Here is a 20,037-nt window from a genome sequence, read left to right as displayed (position 1 = left end):
TTTTCTGGTAGTCGTTATTGAACTGTGTTGATTTGTTGTAGTTGCTCGAATAAGTCCTATGGTGGTGCTTCTTTCAGCTGGGTGCATGAAAGTGCAAACAACTGATGCTGAATATTTGGAGTGAATTTAAAACTGAGGGGGTATTTTTCATCATTCAAGACTTTGATGTTTTCTTTCTGCCAATATTTATACCAAGAGAACAGTAATGTACAAATGTTTGCAGGAAATGAGTAGAAAAGGGCAAAGGGAGGACAAGGAAAAGGGATGCTCAAATTTTAGTCCTCACAGAAATGTTACTGCAGTATTTAAGCACTTATAAAAGGCAGTGAGAGAACTATCGGATCACCCGTCATTTCCATAATCATATTTGCCTTTATTGATTTTTTTTTAATGTAAACAAATTGACAATATTACTACTACAGCAAGCTCAAAATAAATTATGAACAAAACCAGTGAACAACGAATTTATTTGATGAATACTTTCTTCGCAAGCAAAAAGAAAACATAAAACGGCTTGACAACATCTGGTGATCCCCAGAAAATCTTATGGTGAAGCACGAAAGTTACGCTGGGTTTTTCGGTTGTGCTTTAAAACCAGAGATCAAAAATTGGCGGTTACGCACTGCTGCAAGTATTCAGAGCTGGGTTGAAACCCCAGATAACTACAGAGGCAGAGCTTGGGCCAGCGAGAGTGACTCAGAGACTTTCCTTGCCATTTTTTCCGGATAAGCGTCTCTTCGGGGAGTTTGCGAAGAGCAGGGCAATGCTATTGGGCAACAGCAGGAGCAGAGGAGGTGCTGCCCGCGGAGGATGGAGTGGGAGAAGGTAGGTTCAGGCAGAGGACTGTCGGCCTTAAAACAACTCTCCCAGAAGGGGCCGAACCCTCTGTGCCCTTTAACCGGCCTGGTGCGTGCGGAGGAGAAATCCGCATGTGCTCAGTTCTCTGGGAGCAGGCTGCTCTCTTTCTCAAAGCCGGCTCTCCGAGCGGAAAGAGAGATTTTCCCAACCCCAGGCGGGTTTTTTTTTTTTTGTGTTTTTGTTTTTTTTTTCCTCTCCCCCCTCCTCCAAACCAACGGCAGTTTTAAAGGGGGAGCAGCGTCGCTGTGCCGTAGCCGCTGCCGTGCCGGGCACGCGGTGGGGAGGGGGCTTTGCTGCGGCGGCCCAGGAGGAGCCAGGCGCGCTCTGCCTTCGCCCGCCGGACTCCGGACCCTCCCCGTTTGGTGGGTACCGGGTGGCAGCCGGTGCCGGAGCGCCGGGGCAATCCTGCTGGCAGGGCGATGGGAGCTCCCTCTTCCCGGGAGCTGCGCCGGCACCGCCGCCTCGTCGACCGGCGTTCAGCCCTTCGGCCCGGCGCCGCGCTTGCACCGGACACGCCTGCCCGTGCCCTCTCAGCTTGAGGAGCTGGTTAAAATGTTGGGAAACATCTCCGCGCTGGAGGGCTGGGCCACAGCTAATCAAATGTAACGAGTCTTTAAATTGACTGAAGTGAGCTGGAAACGAGACCTCTGAAGCAGTTGCTGCTCAGGTTACTTACCACCCCTGTGCTGGGGTAAACTCTGCTGTGGGAAGCGCGTTTGCCCTGGAGCAGCGATCTGTCAGCACTGGAAGTACAGGGCTGCAATCTCTCTTTGCAGCTTTGGTGAGCCTCTCAGCACGGGAGACCCCGGGGAAACAGGAGACCGAATGTGCAGCACAGCCACGTTCGGCAGGCATTCCCCTAACCTTGGGTGGGAGTGATTTGAGCAGGGCGGCGGGCCCTCGGGTCGAATAAGTACTCAGCTGGTGGCATTTTACCCACTTACTAAGATCAAGAGGGTTCTGAAAGACTTCCTAGGGTTTGCTGTGGGAGTTGCAGGGTCCTGCGCAGAGCCCTGTGCCCCCCGCGTCTCCCAGGGGGTTCCCGTGTCGCGGGAGGGCTGAGGAGGGGGAGCCTGGCTCTCACCCAGATGTTGCTTCCTCCGACCTTGTCTCAGTGTTGGGCTGCGTCCAGAACAGCGACTGTAACGCTTCAGATAGGACTTAGGTACATCTTACCTCTAAGACAGCAAGGCAGACCCCTTCTCTCCCAGCTTTTCAGATCTTGGTCCCTTTTTCTCTCTCTGAGAGACGTTAAAAACCCCACAGTTAACACATCGGGGCTGGCTGAAGGCTCCAGCTACAGTGCCTGCCTCTCCGCGTTGACACAGGCTCCGTACCCCGGGCTTCGCATCGCCCGCTGCTCACTCCCAGGGGAACTGGACTGGGTAGCAGTTGTCTAAGCCCTGTTGATTTTGTGTCCGGCTTGATACTCAATTACCAGACGGGTTACAGGCTGCACAACGAACTGTCAAATCACTAGTGGTGTCTCTTTGGTGCGGTAGTTGATTTCCAGCATGCAGAGCTGAGTATCACCAGTCTGTAATTCTCACCCTGCTTCCCTAGCCCTCTGCTGAATACTGGGATGGCGTGTTGTCTGCCAGAAGGCATTAACTTACTCCACTCACGTTTCTCTGTGCCTTCTGCCCAGACAAAAATCGTCCTTGCTGCCCTCAGCACTGCATCAGCAGCCGCATGGTTATAACAAGTGCAGAGGGGTTCCCTACGTTCCCAACACGCAGTTACAACTTTGCACTAAGCTTTTACCGTAGCAAAATACAGAAGTAGGGATCAGGAAGGAAACAGCAAGTTCTGGCTGTTTGCAGCCATTTCTTCACAAGGGCAACCTCGGATCAGAGCTGTAGGTGCAAGTTTTGTTCCACGTGGGTAGGTGGCAGTGCTCGGGAGGAGGCCAGCGGTGCGGCCGTGCCGGGGCAGAGGCTTTAGGAGCACGGCTCCCTGGAGTGCTGGCCCATCGCGCTCCGGTGTTCACACCTGCAGTGGCCGGGGTGGCTAGGAAGAAGTGAGAGCAGGGTTTACCTCTTGACTAAAGCAGAGGAACCATACCAAGTTTTACACTGAATCTTCACATGTCTCTGCATTGTCTCTGGGACAGCTTGAGCCGTGGAAATTAAACTTGCCTTGCAGACCCTCTCAACTACCCAGGACAGCAGGCGCCAACACCAAAAGAATGCATTTCTTGGATTATGAGCTTTCTCAAGATTTTAATCCAAATTTCTGTTCAAGTTCCGGCTGTTGAAAACCAGGTACAAAGTGTTAAGTCCTACTTGGATGGTTTTATTTCACCCTTTATGGATATATAGTACAAATTACAATATGCATGGATCTAAAAGCAAGTAAATGGAAAAGAACTACCAGTTTAAAAAATGACTGTAATTCAGAAAAAAAATAGGCTCGTTCTACAACATGGTAGTTAAATGATTTGCATCAAGCTGATATTACCGTTCACTTTTAACTGTTGTTATTAACAACTTGTGGAAAATAAATTTTCAGTATTCCATTTCTTTCAGTCACTTGTGTTGCTCTTGCGTTTCACTCCAATGAGCCAGTGAAAGCAGTGTGCCTTACGGCGCAGCTATTTTCCACTTTTCTTGTTCCCCTTCGCTAACTCAAAGTCATCTGGGAAGTTACACGAGGACATACGAACGAACCGTGACCGCATTTTGCGAACTCGTGAGAATATCTGCGCTCGAGTTCAGTAAAATCTGCCTGATTTCAGCCCGGGGCGCGCGTCTGGCCAGCAGCAGCGTTGTCTCCGGCTGCGTTCGTGTGTCGCGGCGTGCCCGCAGCGGGAAGCTCTTGGCGACGAAACCCAGTGTCCACAGTGTCCACGCTGCGGGGGTTCACCCTGAAGGAGCCCCGGTCTGGGTGCCTGTGCGCAGCTGGGGAACGGCCGGCCGCCGATGCGGCGTCACGCGCTGCGGGAGCATCCTGCGGCTGACGTGTGGCAGCTGGGGACCACGGGGAGGGATGCTTTAAAGTGTCCTCCTGATCCAGAGCAAAGCACTGACGAAGGCACACCGGGGGACGTCCCGTTCCCCATCGCCTTGTTGTTTCTATTCCTGTGTTCTCTTAACTGAAGCACTGACGCGTAAAATCAAGATGAGGAAGATTCAGCCCTTGAAGAGTACAGGGAGGCTAAAGGAACATGCTTGGTCATTCAAGCTCCAGAGAGCTTTATGATTCATAAACGCTCTCCAGTGAAGTCCTGAAAATTGCAGAGGAAGAAAACTGGTTATTCCATGACTGACATCCATATGTTTTCCATTAAATTGTTGGCTGGCTGCGCTCAAACAACTTATCACATTAGCTTCAGCTAGTAGAAACAGGTGCAACTCCAATTATCGCAGTGCAGGATTGGCGATTGGCAGCAGCAGGGGGCTGGCTGTTAACTTACACAATTCTCTTCAGCCTGTGCTTTTTTCTTTCCGAAGCAGCAGGTTTCAGCTGCCCTAACTGTTCTCACCGTCTCCGCTTTCGCTGTCAACAAAGAATGGAGCCCTGATTTTCATGGCCGAGTATTTTAGCGAGTACCACATCCCGTGCCATGTAGACCAAACTATGCCACTGTCGTGGGATCCATTGTACCTTCCTGTTCTGTAGTATTGTCCGTTGAGGTTAACGGCATGGCACCTTGTAACCATGTAGGGGAGGGAGAAAGGGAGATCAGGTTTAGCATGGGGATTGCACCATTACAGTGAAGTTCAATTTCCACACAACACACATTTAGAAATACTGGGGCGGGATTCACTGACAAATTCAGACACCTAGATCTACCTGTCTGTGCTGGTTATCTGAAGTCCTACAATAGCCTATGGAGAGCTGGCTAATGCCTTTAGTGGAACCCAGAGGAGCATGTCGGTCGTCCGAAAGTAGACACCTACACCGGTCAGATAATTCAACCTGTTGACTCCTTCAAGTGTATTAACTAGGGACATGATTCAGCTGCTAAACAGAGGCGCAGGGGTGGGGAGTGTAGGGCCATTTGGTAGGCTCTAGCTCAAGTGTGGGCAGCTTCCTACCGACACCTAAAAATGCAGATGTCTTAATCCAGGTAAATCCCACTACTGGTGTACATTTTTGTAGCTCCACCGATTTCAGTTTGCACGGGACGAGGGCCTGGTCAAAGAAGAGGCTTATCCTGCACTAAAGCGAGAAAAACTGAGAGCCGCGTGTCTCCGCTCCCAGGACCGGTGACCCTGAGTCCCTGTCCGTTGGCCCAACCAGCTAACATACTGTCAGGACTCTTAAGGGGTAGCTCATCCCCTGGACGTGCTCCACAGCAGGGAAGTGGCCTTTGCACACGCTGCACCTTCCAGTTGTTTTCTTTCCTGGGATATAACCCAAAGCACTTTAAGGGATTTTGACTGGGGTCTTTTCCTTCCAGGTTACTCCCCTCTCTGCATTTATTCTGGCCCATTTTCTTCAAATGAATGCAACTTACCTGCTTTGCTTCGTAACGAAAGAAGCAGATTGCTTTCCTTTGAGGATCTGTAGGTGTGGACGTCTTCGGTTTGGCTGTGTGAGATGGCAAGCGCACACAGCAACCTCCAGCTGCCGTAAGGCAGGCAAGTCCTCTGGGCTGTATAGCCACCCACACCCTGGGCCCCTGAGAGGAATCAGCTCTTTTCCATACCTGTTAAACCACCAGCCGCCCTTGTTCTCTGATGCACAGTTGCCTGCCAGGAATCGATCGTGATCCTTATCAGATGTGGTGAACTGCATCCCTCTGTGAGAGGCTGACCACTGATCTTCAAAACTGCTCCCACCAGACAGAGCGTCGCCAGCGTTGCCAGAATAGGTGCCAAACCATAACCTGTAATTTTCCTGCAAGAATATGCAAAACATGTCTTTGATACCAGCTCTTTCTGCCCTTTCTCCCATTTTTAAAATCAAATTTGCTCTGGCCATTGTACCCACTGCCAAAGGCATGACTGTTGAAGTCAAGGGTGACTTTTGGCCCCATACTTTAATGGTCCCAGATCAGTACGGGATATAAACTTCCAGAAGGGATTGCTAATTACTGCTGCTGCTACAAGGGGCTTCAGGCTTTATTGTCTTTCAATAACCATTTGATACGCTGTACAACAAGTTGGAAGACTCTTCCTAGCTCATCAAGAACAATTTGGCAGGACACTGTGCCAAGCGGTGTCCAAGTAGGTAAATTTGCAGATCTGTAATCACAACCCTGATAGATACTAAAGTCTGATGCTGCACATTGGTGACATGGGCAGTGGGATCGATGCACCCTCAGCAAGTGTGCCGACGACCCCGAGCTGTGTGGTGGGGGACACGCCGAGGGCAGGGGTGGCATCCAGGGGGGCCTGGGCAGGCGGGAGAGGGGGGCCCGTGCGAACCTCATGGAGTTCAGCAAGGCCAAGGGCAAGGTCCTGCCTGGGGGTCGGGGCGATCCCCAGCACAAACCCAGGCTGGGAGGAGAGTGGGCAGAGAGCAGCCCTGCAGAGGAGGACTTGGGGGCATTAGTGGATGGAAAAACGAGTATGAGCCAGCAATGTGTGTTTGCAGCACAGTAGGCCAGTGGTATCCTGGGCTGCACCAAGAGAAGCATGGCCAGCAGGTCAAGGGAGGGGATTCTCCCCCTCTGCTCTTGTGAGACCCAGTCTGGAGTGCTGCATCCAGCTCTGGGGCCTCCGGTATGAGAAAGACATGGACCTGCTCAAGTGGGGCCAGAGGAGGCCACGGAGATGCTGGGGGGGCTGGAGCAGCTCCCCTGGGGGGCCGGGCTGAGAGAGTTGGGGGGGTTCAGCCTGAAGAAGAGAAGGCTCCGGGGAGCCCTTCGAGCGGCCTCCCAGGGCTTAAAGGGGGGGCAGGAGAGGTGGGGGGGGACTCTGGGTCAGGGGGTGCAGTGACAGGGTGAGGGGTGGTGGTTTTAAACTGAAAGAGGGGAGATTTAGATCAGATATGAGGAAGAAATCCTTTAATGTGCGGGGGGGGAGGCGCTGGCCCAGGGTGCCCAGAGCAGCTGTGGCTGCCCCCTCCCTGGAAGGGTTCAAGGCCAGGTTGGACGGGGCTGGGAGCCCCCTGGGCTGGGGGAAGGGGGCCCTGCCCGGGGCAGGGGGGTGGAACTAGATGGTCTGTAAGGTCCCTTCCAACCCAAACCGTTCTATCATTCTAGGATATGCAGATACCTCACCCTCACAGAAAAAAAAAACCAAGCAAATTGTCACTCTCTCAATTTTTTACCTGCTCATTTGCAAGCTGGAAGTTTTCATAGATTGCATAACGTCTTTCCCCATGCCAGTCCATCAGGTCAATCTTTAGTGAGCTCTCTCCTAAACACAAAGTGCTGTCCTGTTAGATGAACTATTGCATGCAAATTGGAAAGAAATCTGTGGAGGGAAAATACTTGCACCTCTAGCGAGCAGGTCATAGATGTGGTCATTGCCCAGCCAGTATTCATCATTCTTGCCCTGGAATTTTCCAAATCCCAGTTTGTAATCATCCCATTTCCTGCAGTGAGACACAAATGGCCATTTCAGTGTGTGAGGGAATTAGACAGTTTGTGACATTTGACTGTGGTAACAAGTCAAACTTCATCTGTATCTCTAGACCCTGTTTTCTGAAAGTACCCGATTCATCCCAAGCTCAGCTGAGATTTGTCAGTCTGTGTTAGAAGTAAATACAAACCGTGGCTTTCTTCTCCTGCTAGACCCAGGCACCCACATGTACTGGGATCAAACCTTCAAACTGCCAGATGCGGTGCTCGCAGAATGAGGTTGTCAGTTTGATGGGAAGGAAAAGCAGCAGCTGTCGTATTGGTGTTCAGCACAGCATCTGATACTGTTCTTCTGCAAGTCGTAACTCAAATGCACTCCTGGCTGGAAATGATTGTTGCAGTCTAAAATACGCTGCAAGCCTGGATGGATGATGTGGCATGGTCAAGCCTGGATGGATGATGTGGCATGGTCAAGAATCAGAAACTGAATAGAGGCTGCAAACAAAAGCTTCCAGATGAAGTTAAAAGGAAAACATCTGGCTTTGCTTTGTGCTCATCTGCTTTCGATTCATCAACCACTCTCACCTCTGCTTTTTTGCAGGATCACTGTTTGGATGTGGCAGCTTGTTCTTCAGAGATATATACTTACTTTTCATCAGAATTCTCTGGCTTCATCTTTCTAAGAGAAATCTCCTGCTGTTACTTTCTTCTCATCATTTCATTCTCTTAAAATCTCCTCCGTTATTTATGTATTATCTTTGATATTCACATATACTTCCTCTGTATAATAATTTCCAGTTTTACTAACCCCGCATTTATTCCCTTCCTCATGCTGTTATTAGGGATATTATTCTGCTTGACCTACGTGTCAGTCAGTGCTTCTCCTCAGGATGCTTTTCACTCACCTGTGCTGAGAGCGGAACTAGCCTGGCTGGATAGCTACCACGCTCTGGGCGAGCCAGCTTAGAGCCAGGTGAGGCAGCTTTGCAAGGGGCTGCACTCTCTGGAAAAACCACCAGACATGCCCTGAAACTGTGTGTGCTCCCACGGTGAATTAAGCTCCACAGAGACGTTTCTTCCTCACCGTGCTACCAGAGCGCATCTCCTCTTGGAGATTTCTAGGTGAAAGTGGCCTCTCTGGGGTTTTCATAGAGAAAGGACAATCCGGACCAGTGGTTTGGCATCTTTTCGAATAACAAAATCAACGCGACACCATGCTGAACGGAACTGCTGGTACGAGAGCAGATCATACGCTCAGCAGGTCTCAGCCTACGCGCTGGCAGCCCACACCCGCCAACCGAGAGCCTCTGTTAGCCTCCAATAATGATAAAAATAACACGCGCGCGCGCGCGCGCGCTTATCCAAACGCGGAGGAGCCACGGGCAAGGCGTTTACGTCCGTCTGGAAGATAGCCTCCTGCCAGCAATACGTGTCCCAGCGGGAGGAGTTACGGCCGCTGAAGCGAGCTGCTGCGCACCGCGCATCTCGGGCGCGGGGTTCTGCCGGGCGGCGGGGCCGGGGCTGTGGAGCTGGAGGCCCGACGGCAAAGCCCGGCCGGTGCCACCGTGCCTGCACCCACCTGTTGAAATTCTCCCTGCCGTGACTCCGCCGCTGAATGACGGTCCACCCGCCGCCGTCAGACATGTCACAGTACGCCAGGAAGGGCTCACGGTCTGCCCGGGGCCTGATCCGGTAGTAGCCGGGTTGGGTCTTCTTCCGATTATACACTGCGGAGCAGTCTAGGCAGAATGGTTTCGGTCTGTTAAATGGGGCTGGGGGCAGGGGAAAGCAAAGGGTTGTGCGGAGCCGGGAGAAGACCCCGCCGGGAGATCTGCGTGGGACCGGGACACTTGGCCAGGCTGCGTACGGCTCTGCAAGCCCGGCGAGGGCAAAGCAAATGGGTCGGGGGGGGGGGGTGTAGTGCTGCTGGATTGCAAACTTCTGGGGCTGGCAAAGAGCGGCAGGGCTTGAGAGCTCTTACAGCCATGCCTCCGGAGGGACTCGGTCTCAGACGTGTGGTGAGACACGGGATGGCTGCAGCTCAGGCTGGGGCTGTAGCACGGCAGCGAGGCAGGCCCGGGATCGGCTGTCAGCGGGATCATCTGCAGGGAGGGTAACTTCCACGTGGGAAGCAACCTCAGCTATACTTCCGATTGGATTGGGGCCCAGAATTTCTAAAATAAGAGGCTAAGGCCCTGCGACCAGCTCTACCGGGGCTGTATCAGAAGAGTGCCTTTCAGGACCTCAGTTCTCCCCAATTTCAGCGTAATGCCCAGGAAAGATAAAGTCTTGGCCACAGGCCACAATCCCAGTTATGACGGTGCTCTCAGAGCGACAGCAGGGAGCAGAGTATGCATGCCTGCTGCTGCACGGCAGAAGTGATGGAGGAGCTGAAGAACAGCGGGGCTGGACTCCTCCAAACAGGCTCCAGTGCCTGCAGCCGAGCCAGGCGCCCCGGGCTCCTCTCAGTCGCTCAGGAGAAACGGGCTCTTCAAGAGCAAGACCCGTCTCTGACTAAAGCAGATGTCTCCAGTAGGTCTGATGGAAAACACTGGAGAGGTGCTTGTGCCTCTCTGCACCGGAGTGCCAGGCGAGGAGCCCAGCTGCAGGTATCTGTGTGGTACCTGGGTGGCAGCTGCCTAAAGCTGGGCCGGAGGGATTTCTGCTGGCACCAGGGCCACCAGTCTGCCCTTCCCCTTCCCATGTATCTAACTGCATTTTAAAGCACAATCCACTTTAAAAATTGTAAAACTTGTACCAGAAATAAAATATGGCACACGGGACGCTGCAGGGAAAAAAAAAAAAAAAAAACAAAACATTGTGGCAAGCTGAAATTTCCGCAAACACTGCTGCAAACTGTACCTTGGTCATAGACTATCAAATTTCCACTGGTTGTGGGCAAGAGCGTCTCATGCTGCACACTCCTGTTGCCTGAGAACAGCCCACTTTTTGTTCTGTGGTAAGTGTTCTCCAGGATGTCCTTCAGCTGCAGTTCATATAAGTAAAGCAAGTCTTGGAGATGTTTTAACCTTTGTCTTAATTTATTGTTGTCTAGGAGGCAGATATCTTTTTCCTGTGGAGAAAATAAAACAAACATCACCCCCCCCCCCGTGCTTCAGTCAGTGGTCAGCACAGAGAGGCAGAGAGAGGAGTATCTGTCTCCTCTTGACCCTACCACGCCACACTGCCTCTCTGGATCAGGGCAATTCGATGGTGGTCTCTTCTTAAGACATACAAACCTTGCACAACATGGGCTGTTAAGTTGAACCCCGTGGAAAAGGGTTTTCTGCAGTGACCTTGCCACTGCCCGGAGTACCCCAGAATACGATCAGATGCGCAAAAAATTACTTTGGACACAAATAATTTGTCTCGAGTCCCCTTTAATGAGGTCAAGGGGAGTGTTTGCAGACTAGGGAACTGCTCAGGGTAGTAAGAGGGGGAAAACTCAGCTCTTGCACTGCAGCCAGGCCAAATCATTGAGGTTCTAGAAACATCTTGTAAAACTGGAAGAAAAAAGAGCTGATATTTGGCACAAATCAGCAGAAAGCAGTGAGTGGTATAACTTCAGAGCTGCGTTATCGTAACCAAGACCAGCATCTGACCCCCACTGGCTTGGATAAGTATTTTCAGCAACAGTCTAGTCTGTGGCTGGTGTTATTCCATTAAAAACATAACAAAACAGAGTAAAATCTCTCCCAAGACACCCACGCAAACCTGTGCAATAAGAATCACTTTCGCTCTGAGCAAGCTGCCTTGGGTGATACCCGGTCAGGGCCAGTTCTAAGCACAAGCAAACCAAGCAGCGGCCCATGACAGCAGGCTGCCGAGCGTGCTCAAGTGTGGCCTCCCAGGTGCCTCTTCCTTCTCCTGTGCCTGCTGGTTTTCCTCCCCAGAGGAGGATTTCTAGGCTGGAGGCCCACGGGGACCTGCTGCAGACAGCCCCCGTGCTCACCAAACGCCCCTTGCCGAGCTCTGTACCCTGCTGGGATGGCCCACGAGAAGCGCGCTCCTCAGAAGAGCACGGACTGCCTCACTCTACGCCCTCCTCCTCTTCCCCTTCCCGCTTTTTAAATCACAGTGAATAAATGAAGGCAGCTCTCCCCGAGGGAAAGGAGTGGAGTATTTCTTCACTGGCCATACAATTACTTTTTTTTTTTTTTTTTTTTTAAAAAAAAGGCTTTTGTTGTTGTTCTTGTTTTTAATTCTTGGCAATGTCATTCCAGCCACCCAGAGAGCTGCACAGCCCCTAATGCCATGAAAAACCTACATTACCAGAACAGTAAGAGTGACCTTCCTTTATCTGCAGGCAGATGCCTTTTTACTCTGCTCTTGCAGGTCTCCATCCCTCTTGTGGGGGAACGCCTGTCTCTACAAGGCTGGGAATACTAAACCCTTGAGAAGTTGAACAGACGCTAGCTAAAAGATACACACCGAAAACCTGGGTGCAGGAGAGCCAAAGCTGATCAGGAGAAGTAGCAGCAGAAACCAGGTCATCATCACACTCATTCCTTATCACCTGAAATGAAGCATCGACAGGCAGCACTGGAGGTTTCTTTAGTTCCTCTCACAGCTTAATCCTCTCTCACAATCATGTTTAATTCCCCGGAAAACGCTGCAGGGTTTGCTAAGGAGGTTGCTTGAAACTACAGGCAGGGAAAAGCTGAGGAAAAGATGCAAGTTCGGGAGAAGCTGAAGCACCGGTGGAGTGTGCTGAGAGGGAGGTCGAGGCTTAGCTCCAAGCTCTTGCTTCCCTGGAGAAATAAATACCCAGTGTGACTTGCCAGCAGCCTCTGTCCTTCCTCCCGAGTGCCCATGCGGATGGGGGGTTACTCAGCAATAACGCCCCCTCGGAGCACTCCTCGCCACCCTGGTCGGCTGTAATTGCACAGTCCTTATTCAGTCCAAACTCCCCAAAGTTTCAGGGGAATTTTGCCTCCTGGTTGCGTGAGTGTAGGCATTGCCCTTCCTCAGTGCATGGAGTGGCCTGTCAGGGGGGGGATTACCCTGGAGGCTGAGGGCAGGGGTCACGCGTGGGACAGGGTGGGCTTGGGATAGTTTTCACCTGGATTTCAGTGGAAGAGATCTCCGCTGCTGACCTGCCTCCGCGCACAGGTGGGGCTTCGGTCAGAATGTCTCAGCTAGAAAAATGCTGAGCAGCTGCCTCTGGAAACACGCAGTTGAATGCAAGCGAACAGTACGAATGGTTCGCAGTGTGCTTTAAAAAAAAAATAAAAAGAAAAGAAAAAATCAGAATGAATTAAAAAGATCTGAAAAACGGGCTAAAACCGGCTCCCCCCGCTTCACATCTGGAAGTGCTGCGGCAGCTTGGCCGTGCACGCTGACCGACACGCTCTGTGTCGGCTCCGGCGGGAGCCGGGGCTGCTCCCGGGGCCAGCAGCACCGCTGCGACGGGGAGCTGCCTGCCGGGGGGCAGCCAGGGCCCGGAGCAAGCTGAGGGGAGCGGTGCCCCGAGAGAGGCCCCCAGGAAAGACGCCGTGCGGGCGGGTGCTCCAGCCCGTGGCTTTATTTCAGCTGGCGGAGAGGAGAGGTCGGTATTACGGCAGGGGAACCCTCCCCCCCGGCCCGTGACCGCTGGTCGTTACACCCCGCAGCCGTTCCCGGCGGTGTGCCGCAGCACCGGCGTCGAGGTCGGGACCGCGCGGAGCCTGTGGCTGGAAGCAAAAAGCTGACGGGAAGGATGATGGGTTTAAGCAACAGCTGCTGAAAACCGGGCGGTGCAGACCGGAGGGCAAGAAAGCGACTCCTAAACGCACATACCTGCAACTCGCCTTTCCTTCAGGCCTCCTCCTGGTGAGATGATCTCCCTTGAAAGTCAACTGCAAAAGAAAGTGATCGTAAACCTGGCTGCATTTCTAGAGGCTGATGAGATTTTCCTTTCCAGATGGCCCACATCAAGGACGCAGACGGAGAATGTTTCGCAGCACCAGGCAGTGCCACAGAAAAGACACGCGCAATTCCTCATGTGAAAGAGTTACCCAAACCTCGGGTTACCCGTTGCTACCCAGGACTCATCCTGCTGCTTCCCAGTGAGGGTAAGTGACAGTTAGGCTTCTATCAGCAGTGCTCTCCAAAGGAGAGGGGCTCTGCTGGTTGCGTACCATTACCCACCTTATTCGCCTAGGAAGCTCGACCAAGACCGATTTCTTTGTTTATATGAATCACTCGGACTAACGCTCCCCGTGGGAGCTTTATCTCATGTTTCGTAAAGCCAGGCTCGTTTCAGTAAGTCCTGCAAGGTGGAAAAAACAGAGTGCTTCCATCCTGCATTCCTTTTTGCTGCTTAATCTGGTTTATCTGTAAAATCACAGCCCAGCTGTGTCCTTCACCAAAGGAGCTGCAAATCTGAAGCAAGGAGCGGACACGGGGGTATTAGGCAAGATTTGCTATTCCGCTGAAATCTCCAGAGGTTTGCAGTTGTGTAACTCTCCTCCGAGCTGGATGATTAGATTTGCTAGTTAACACAAACAAGGACATTTGTGGAAGAGAGAAAAAAAAAAAAAAACAAACCCAAACAAACAGATGGGTGCCTCCCTTTGTGTTATGGCCAAGGAATTACAGATTATTTTAAAGAAAACAGCAGGAGTAGTCCATTTTAGAGAGCTGTGTTCAGAGGAGAGACCGTGGGGACAAGAGACGAGGAGTACAAGCCCATAGTAAACTTCTGTGTTACTCTCCAAGGAAGCAGGACTGTCCAGCCATTATCAAGTACAGCGATGCTGTTTATTTCATAAAAACTGCATTCCTCTTCTCCCGCAAGAACGGCTGACCCATTTCACTGCCAAAGGATTATGTAAACAGCGCTTCCCTTCCCACTTGTTCCCTACCCCCTGTTTGAGGCTGGTTTGGGCAACTGGGGAATTACATGAGTGAAACGTCTCCTCTCCTTTCCAGCCCTTTCTTTTCTCAGCCTTTCTGAGCCCTTCCTTCTGTCCCTTTGGCCAGCAGCTGCAGCTGACAGCTGGGGTGCCTCGCCTGTGAGAGCAGGGGGGGCTGCTCGCCATCCCCTGGGGCTTCCACCCGCACCTCCTGCTCGGTTGAGGCCGGCCAGCCAACGCTTGAGATGCCGCACTCCAATTTACGCTCTTGCCTAGACGGCAAAACATCCCCCCCCCCCCCCCCCCCGGCCATGTAGGAGGGGGCGGCGGAGCTGCGGTCCCGGTGGGACTCGTCTGTATGCTGTTATGTGGCTGCAGCTTTGCAGGAACAGGACTCCCAACTCCAACCCTCCTTGAGGGACACCCCCCCCCCCCCCCAAACATCCAGGACGTCTGGAGCTCTCTCGCTCGCTCTCCAGGACTCCACCAGCACGAGCCTCACCAGCGTCGGCCTGTGAGAAGCCCAGTCAGCTGGAACGTGTCTCCTGCGTACCCGCTTCGCGATGAACTTACCTTCCCCAGGCTGGATGAAGCTTCAGGAATATCTGAAGCGCCGGAGAGGGGCTGCCAGGTGGTGGAGTTCACGTGAAGTAGGTCTAGCAGGAGGGTGTGTTCATGTACTGCTCCGCTGGCCCGGAGCTAAAATAATCGAGTCGTCATAGAGAATGTGGACACTGTGTGGTCACTGATGTTTTTTCTCACAGATGTTGAAATCCCTAGGAAATGCAACTGCAAATGCTCTTTTTTTTTTTTTTTTTTTTTTTTTTTTTTTTCCCTGGAATACACATATTCACACTTATTCTGCAGTGCAAATTCCTGTTTAGTTACTTGGAAGGAGATCAAATTCCCTCTTCCTGAGATACTCACTGATCTTGTCAGCAAATAATAACAGTTTCGTTAACTGAAAACCTCCCCACCCTGCTCTCCTCCACCCTCCTTCCAGCAAAAGTACATAGGTGCTGAATAACAGTCATAAAAAAACGATTATTCACAGATTAAACGCACAGCCAGCAGAGGAAGAATGCAAACCGGTGGATAAACAGGAATGAAGAGAGTGACTCCGGGGCAGCTCTTGCTGTTCCTCCAGTCATGGGGCACGGGGCTGCCCCCAGGAAGAACGGCTTGGGGGTGGCTTGGGCTGAAGAGATGAAGATGATGCCCGATGGACATTCACTCCCCCGGAGCCCAACAGAACGTCACTGCAGCTGGAAGGCAGTGGTGGCACCTCAAAACTCTTCCAAGACCAGTTCCTTCTCGTTTCTTTGTTCTTAAAGGGGGAAAGGAAGAAATGAGGTGGGCTCCAGAGGAGGTGCAGAGACCTGAGGTTTTCACAGCAAGAGTCTGACTGCTTTCCCGTGCCCTAGGAAAATTCAGAGTAGTCGGGAGCCAACTCCAACCAAAACAGCTCTTTTGCACTGAAACCAGGCGCTTTATGAATTTGCCATTATTTTCATACTTCCCTATCAGATCCCACCTTCCATGAATGCCCCGCTCACTGGGAGAAGCCGGGGACCAGGCTCCTGTGCAGGCACTGCAGGTGTGGAGGTACCCGGAGCCTGCAGGCTCCTGATGTGTGAGCTGCTCTACATCTTCTGGAGGAATCTGGGCTGCCAGGTCTTTTAAAACTAAGTTAATATATGAGATCTGAAACTTTTTTTTTTTTTTTTTTAATCTAGCAATAAAGGGTTTCATCAAAAGTAAGATAAATTTAAAAGATCGGGATGACATCAGCCACATAGTTTCTATCTACGAAATAACCGAAACCATCATATGTGCATTAAAAGCCTGTGGTTTGTTAGCAAGGAATAACCACAGAAATCTGTGTACAAAGAAGGAGTAATGGTGGCAAACCATGAAACATGCTAGATCTGAATATTTTGATAACGTTCAAAGAGCAAAGACATAATTCAGTCTAACGAACGAGTCTGCATGCAGCCTATGAGTATCTGATGGGTTGACACAACAAACATAATTAGTTTATAAGTTCCCGAAGGCAAGCACAGATCCGAGTGATCTCACTTACATCAGGAGTAGTTGTACCAAAGGGAATTAGTCACAAGGCCAGAGGGAATATGTGGGTTATCTGCGTGATCTTCTACCTACCTCAGGTCAGAGAACTCCCCTGACCTCATTCAATCCCATTTGAACGGGAGCATCTCTTTGAGGAAGAGACATTTTGGTGTAAAATATTCAGTGCTGGTGAACCAGCCACAGAACTTAGCGTGCTCTTCCACCACTTACTAACCCGCACTGTTAATTATTGCAGCTTTTCGCCCCGGGTCTGACTCTGCTGAACCTCATCCTGCAGCCTTTTCATCTCACGATGCCTGACTCTGTGATGGGGAAGGGCCCTCTGCTGCCGAATGTATTTTGCCCTTCTCAAGGCCGGGTCCGGGTACGTACAAGCCGTGTGCCTGCCTCTGGCTGGACCCCCAAACCCCCCGTTACCTCCTGCGGCTGCGGGCGTAGGTGCTGGGGGAAAGCCAGGAGGGTCCTGGAGCCAGGGGTGGCGCAGGGCTTGTGCTGGGGGGAGGCTGGGCACCGTGGCACGGGCACGTCCCGAGGGAAGCGCGCTGCGGGGCACGGCACTGGGCTGGCCTGGGGAGGGAGGAAGGGCAGGAAGAAGTTTGCTGCCGGGGTGGTTTCGTGTGCTGGGGGTGGTCTCGCTCGGCTTTTGTTGAGGGGCTCTAGGGACTGCGGAACGCCTCGGCCCGGATTCAGGGTCCTGATCGGCCCCGGGCAGGGGCAAGCAGCAGAGATACGTGGCCAGGACAGTCCAGGGCACGCACAGGAGCAGAACGGAAGGTTCCGGGGGGGATCCCTGCCACCCAACGGAGAGGTGCCCTATCAATTCAATTGCCTCTAGGGTTAGGCAGTTGCCGAACCTTTCTAGATCTAAATTTTGAAACTTTAAGTCTTCTTACACCCCTTTTTGGGCACCTAGACCTTTTTCCAGATCCAGCCCTGGCCAACTGCGATTCAGTCACTTGTCTTTCCTTTCAGAAGATGGGCAGCTTTGAGCTCCGTGACCCCAGTGGGATGAGGGCACTTCACAGCCTTTTGCTCACGTCAGGGCCCTTCCCTCCTCCTTCTGGAGTTGTGGTTATCGAGACTGGAGACCTGAGAGCACACGGGAGCCAAGTAAAGGGCTCAAGCAAGACGTCCAGCCCAACAGCCTTCCTGTTTGTGGATCCTTGTTGTACCTTTTGCCAACAGAGCTACGGTCACCTGTGGCTGGTCACTCCCTATGCCTACCCCAGGATTTTTCAGTTACCCGTTTTCATAATGCAGTCACTGATGCTCCAAGTCTGACCCGCCACGGCGTTACTCCCTGCAGGCAGGATTCACAACACACGAAATTCATGTGATTCACAACACACGAAATTCATGTGATTCACAACACACGAAAAGTTAGTCCAGAGATGCTGGCAAGCTTTTTGACACGTACACACGCGGGCCATGCAGGTGGCAGGTGTCTTGCAGTGACAGCTAGTGGGACTGTAAGCGGACCAAGGATTTTTTTAAAAAAGTTGTTGCATGGTCCTTCAGGTACCGAGGGCTGAAAAGCACTACCCCGAGGCCCGTTGTTCCGATACTGGCAGCGGGTGTCTGGAAAAGCACGCGGCTCGCTCGGCTGAACTTACCAGGTGCCACAGTTTGCTCGGTGCTAGCCAGCCGTTCTCCTCCTGTCCGACCACTTTTCCAACCGCCGCGTCAGCTGCGAACTTCGTCCCTCGGGATCTTACCAGGGGCATGGCTTAAACATGGTTGAAAACAAAACAACACATCAAGCGGTTTAAGGCAGCACCCAATGCCTGCAGAACCCTTCTTGAAAGGAATTGCTCAAGGATGGTTCCCCTTTTAGTTATTTTAAGATAAGTGTGCTGGATTTTTCCCAATGCGAACCAGATTGGGTTCACATTCTTCTACCTTTTTAATCAAAGTGATTTTCTAGCCAGACAGTCACTTAGAGAAGCAACAAAATACTTTTATCTTATCAGTAAAACTTGTGATCTTCTTTTAGAAATATAAATTAGTTCGACAGGAATCACTTTTCATAATCACATGTTGATTGGTATTTATTATTATTATTATCATCATCATCATCATCACTAGGCTTCTTTAATACTTTATTAGTCGAAACCTCTATCTACTCTGCTCTCATTCCATCTGGGAGCAAAGCCAAACTGACAGATCTATCATCATCAGGTCGTCTGATCTACCTGCTTCTAAAATTGGCAGAGAACTGATATTTTTTTTCCCCCAATTATCTCCATATTTCTGCTATCCCAAGACTTAATAAAATTATTTTTCTTGGCCGTCTCTCTTAAGAGTATCAGATATAAATGAGCCATACCTACGGATATTAAAATCTGTCAAGTTAAGAGATTCTGTTTACCACCCTCTCTGTTATTTTTGGAATGCAAAGTATGTCATCACCCCTCTGAGATATGCATACTCCATCCTGTGCTCTGCCTAGTATGTAGCTGGATTATTTACTGAACATTTCAATCTTTTCTGCATTTTGTTGAGAGTTCCGCCCTTTTACACTGATGAATAATTGTTAAGGGATCAGACCTGGATTCGGAGGGGTTTTTAAATGTCAGTATAATGAGTTAACCAGCAAAATACAATGAAAATTATTTACAAGTCTTGAATTAAAAAAACGGAATATTTTCAATGCTTCTTTTTTATTTTTAGCTTTATTAACCTTGGATCTTGTTCCTACGCTTTTTTCCACCAGCGGAGAGCTAGAAATTTGATTTTATTAATAAAAAAAGGTGGCGTTTTTATTTGAGCCATCCGAGTCCAGAAGCTAGGGTTTTAAGAAAATATATCAGCCACCAGGCAACTCACGATGACGCATGAGAGCTGGCAAATCTTCTACAGCATCACCAGTGCGGTAAGATTAGCAACACAGAAGGGAACAGTTACCGGTGTTATCACTGGCAACGCAGTGTGTACGTATTTGGTGAAACACGGGAAGACCCGTTTTTCCTTTTTCAGTTCATCTCCAGCCTCTAGCAAGCTGGCTCATTTGCAGCCCTGGCATTCAGTCCGAGCGCCAACGCGGGAGCCTCCCGCCTCCAGCCTGTCCTTTGCTTGTTACGGGTTGTTCTGCGAAAAAAGTCCACTTTAATACCCAAACCGCCTTCACACCTTGGTGCCTTCAGACCCCAGGACGGGCAAAACCAGACTTCTCTGTTTCTACCCTCTTCTCCCGTGCGGCCCCCTCCCCAGGAGGGTGCTCCACGGGCACACGCACCTGGTGAGAGCAACTCCCACGATACTCGCATGGGCCACAGGATCAAGCCTGTACTAAATAACCTGCACATGTAAGCTTTTTTTCTTTTTTTTTTTTTTCCCCAGAACTAAGAGCAAATTAATTGAATGTTTCTTCTATCATCCAGCTTAGTTTCTACCCATCTTTAGCTGTTCCTCGACTGCGGAATTATCTGAATACACCAAAGATAGCTCATTACTCGCTACCCCTCTCTGTACATGTATTTACATATATGACATGTTTGAAAGGGAAACTTTTCATTCAGTCTGCTGCCCAGAAAAGCTCCCTAGTCTTGGCATTCCACTTAAAGATTTTCTTTCTCTTGGGTGAGAGGCGTCGGGAAAGGCTCCTGCCACCGGTTAACGCCGAGCTCCGGCAGCCCCGGGAGCAGCCCCCCGGGAGCAGCCCCCGAAGAGCAGCTCGCTTTGAGCTCCCTCTGCTGCCGGCCGCCCCGCAGAACAGCCCCCTCCCCCCGCATACACACCCCCCCCGCAGAACATCCCCCCCCCCCGCAGAACCCACCC

The 20,037-nt window shown here is 51.2% G+C and overlaps 1 protein-coding gene across 7 annotated transcripts; it reads right to left on the bottom strand.

The window, feature by feature from the left end:
* Positions 1-3,503: 3,503 nt before the first annotated feature.
* Positions 3,504-19,901, bottom strand: LOC122152382 (fibrinogen-like protein 1). 7 transcript variants are annotated; one of them, XM_042806060.1, is made up of 13 exons: positions 17,874-19,901; positions 17,504-17,727; positions 15,235-15,496; positions 14,743-14,945; positions 13,463-13,583; positions 13,112-13,170; positions 11,765-11,849; positions 10,196-10,406; positions 8,913-9,072; positions 7,250-7,347; positions 7,081-7,169; positions 5,513-5,703; positions 3,504-4,509 (listed from the first exon to the last, which is right to left on the bottom strand). In XM_042806060.1, the coding sequence occupies exons 7-13, from the start codon at positions 11,837-11,839 to the stop codon at positions 4,329-4,331; spliced, it is 1,005 nt and encodes a 334-aa protein (XP_042661994.1). In that variant the 5' UTR covers positions 11,840-11,849; positions 13,112-13,170; positions 13,463-13,583; positions 14,743-14,945; positions 15,235-15,496; positions 17,504-17,727; positions 17,874-19,901; the 3' UTR covers positions 3,504-4,328. The 7 variants fall into 7 exon arrangements, with proteins under 7 accessions (XP_042661994.1, XP_042661995.1, XP_042661996.1 ...); XM_042806061.1 differs by having other exon boundaries at positions 14,743-15,496; positions 17,504-17,560; XM_042806062.1 differs by lacking the exon at positions 13,463-13,583 and having other exon boundaries at positions 11,765-12,084; positions 14,743-15,496.
* Positions 19,902-20,037: the final 136 nt, after the last annotated feature.

Source organism: Tyto alba, unplaced genomic scaffold, assembly GCF_018691265.1.
Source record: "Tyto alba isolate M040663 unplaced genomic scaffold, T.alba_DEE_v4.0 Super-Scaffold_45, whole genome shotgun sequence".
NCBI lineage: Eukaryota > Metazoa > Chordata > Aves > Strigiformes > Tytonidae > Tyto > Tyto alba.
This window is presented reverse-complemented; position numbering and strand designations above follow the sequence as displayed.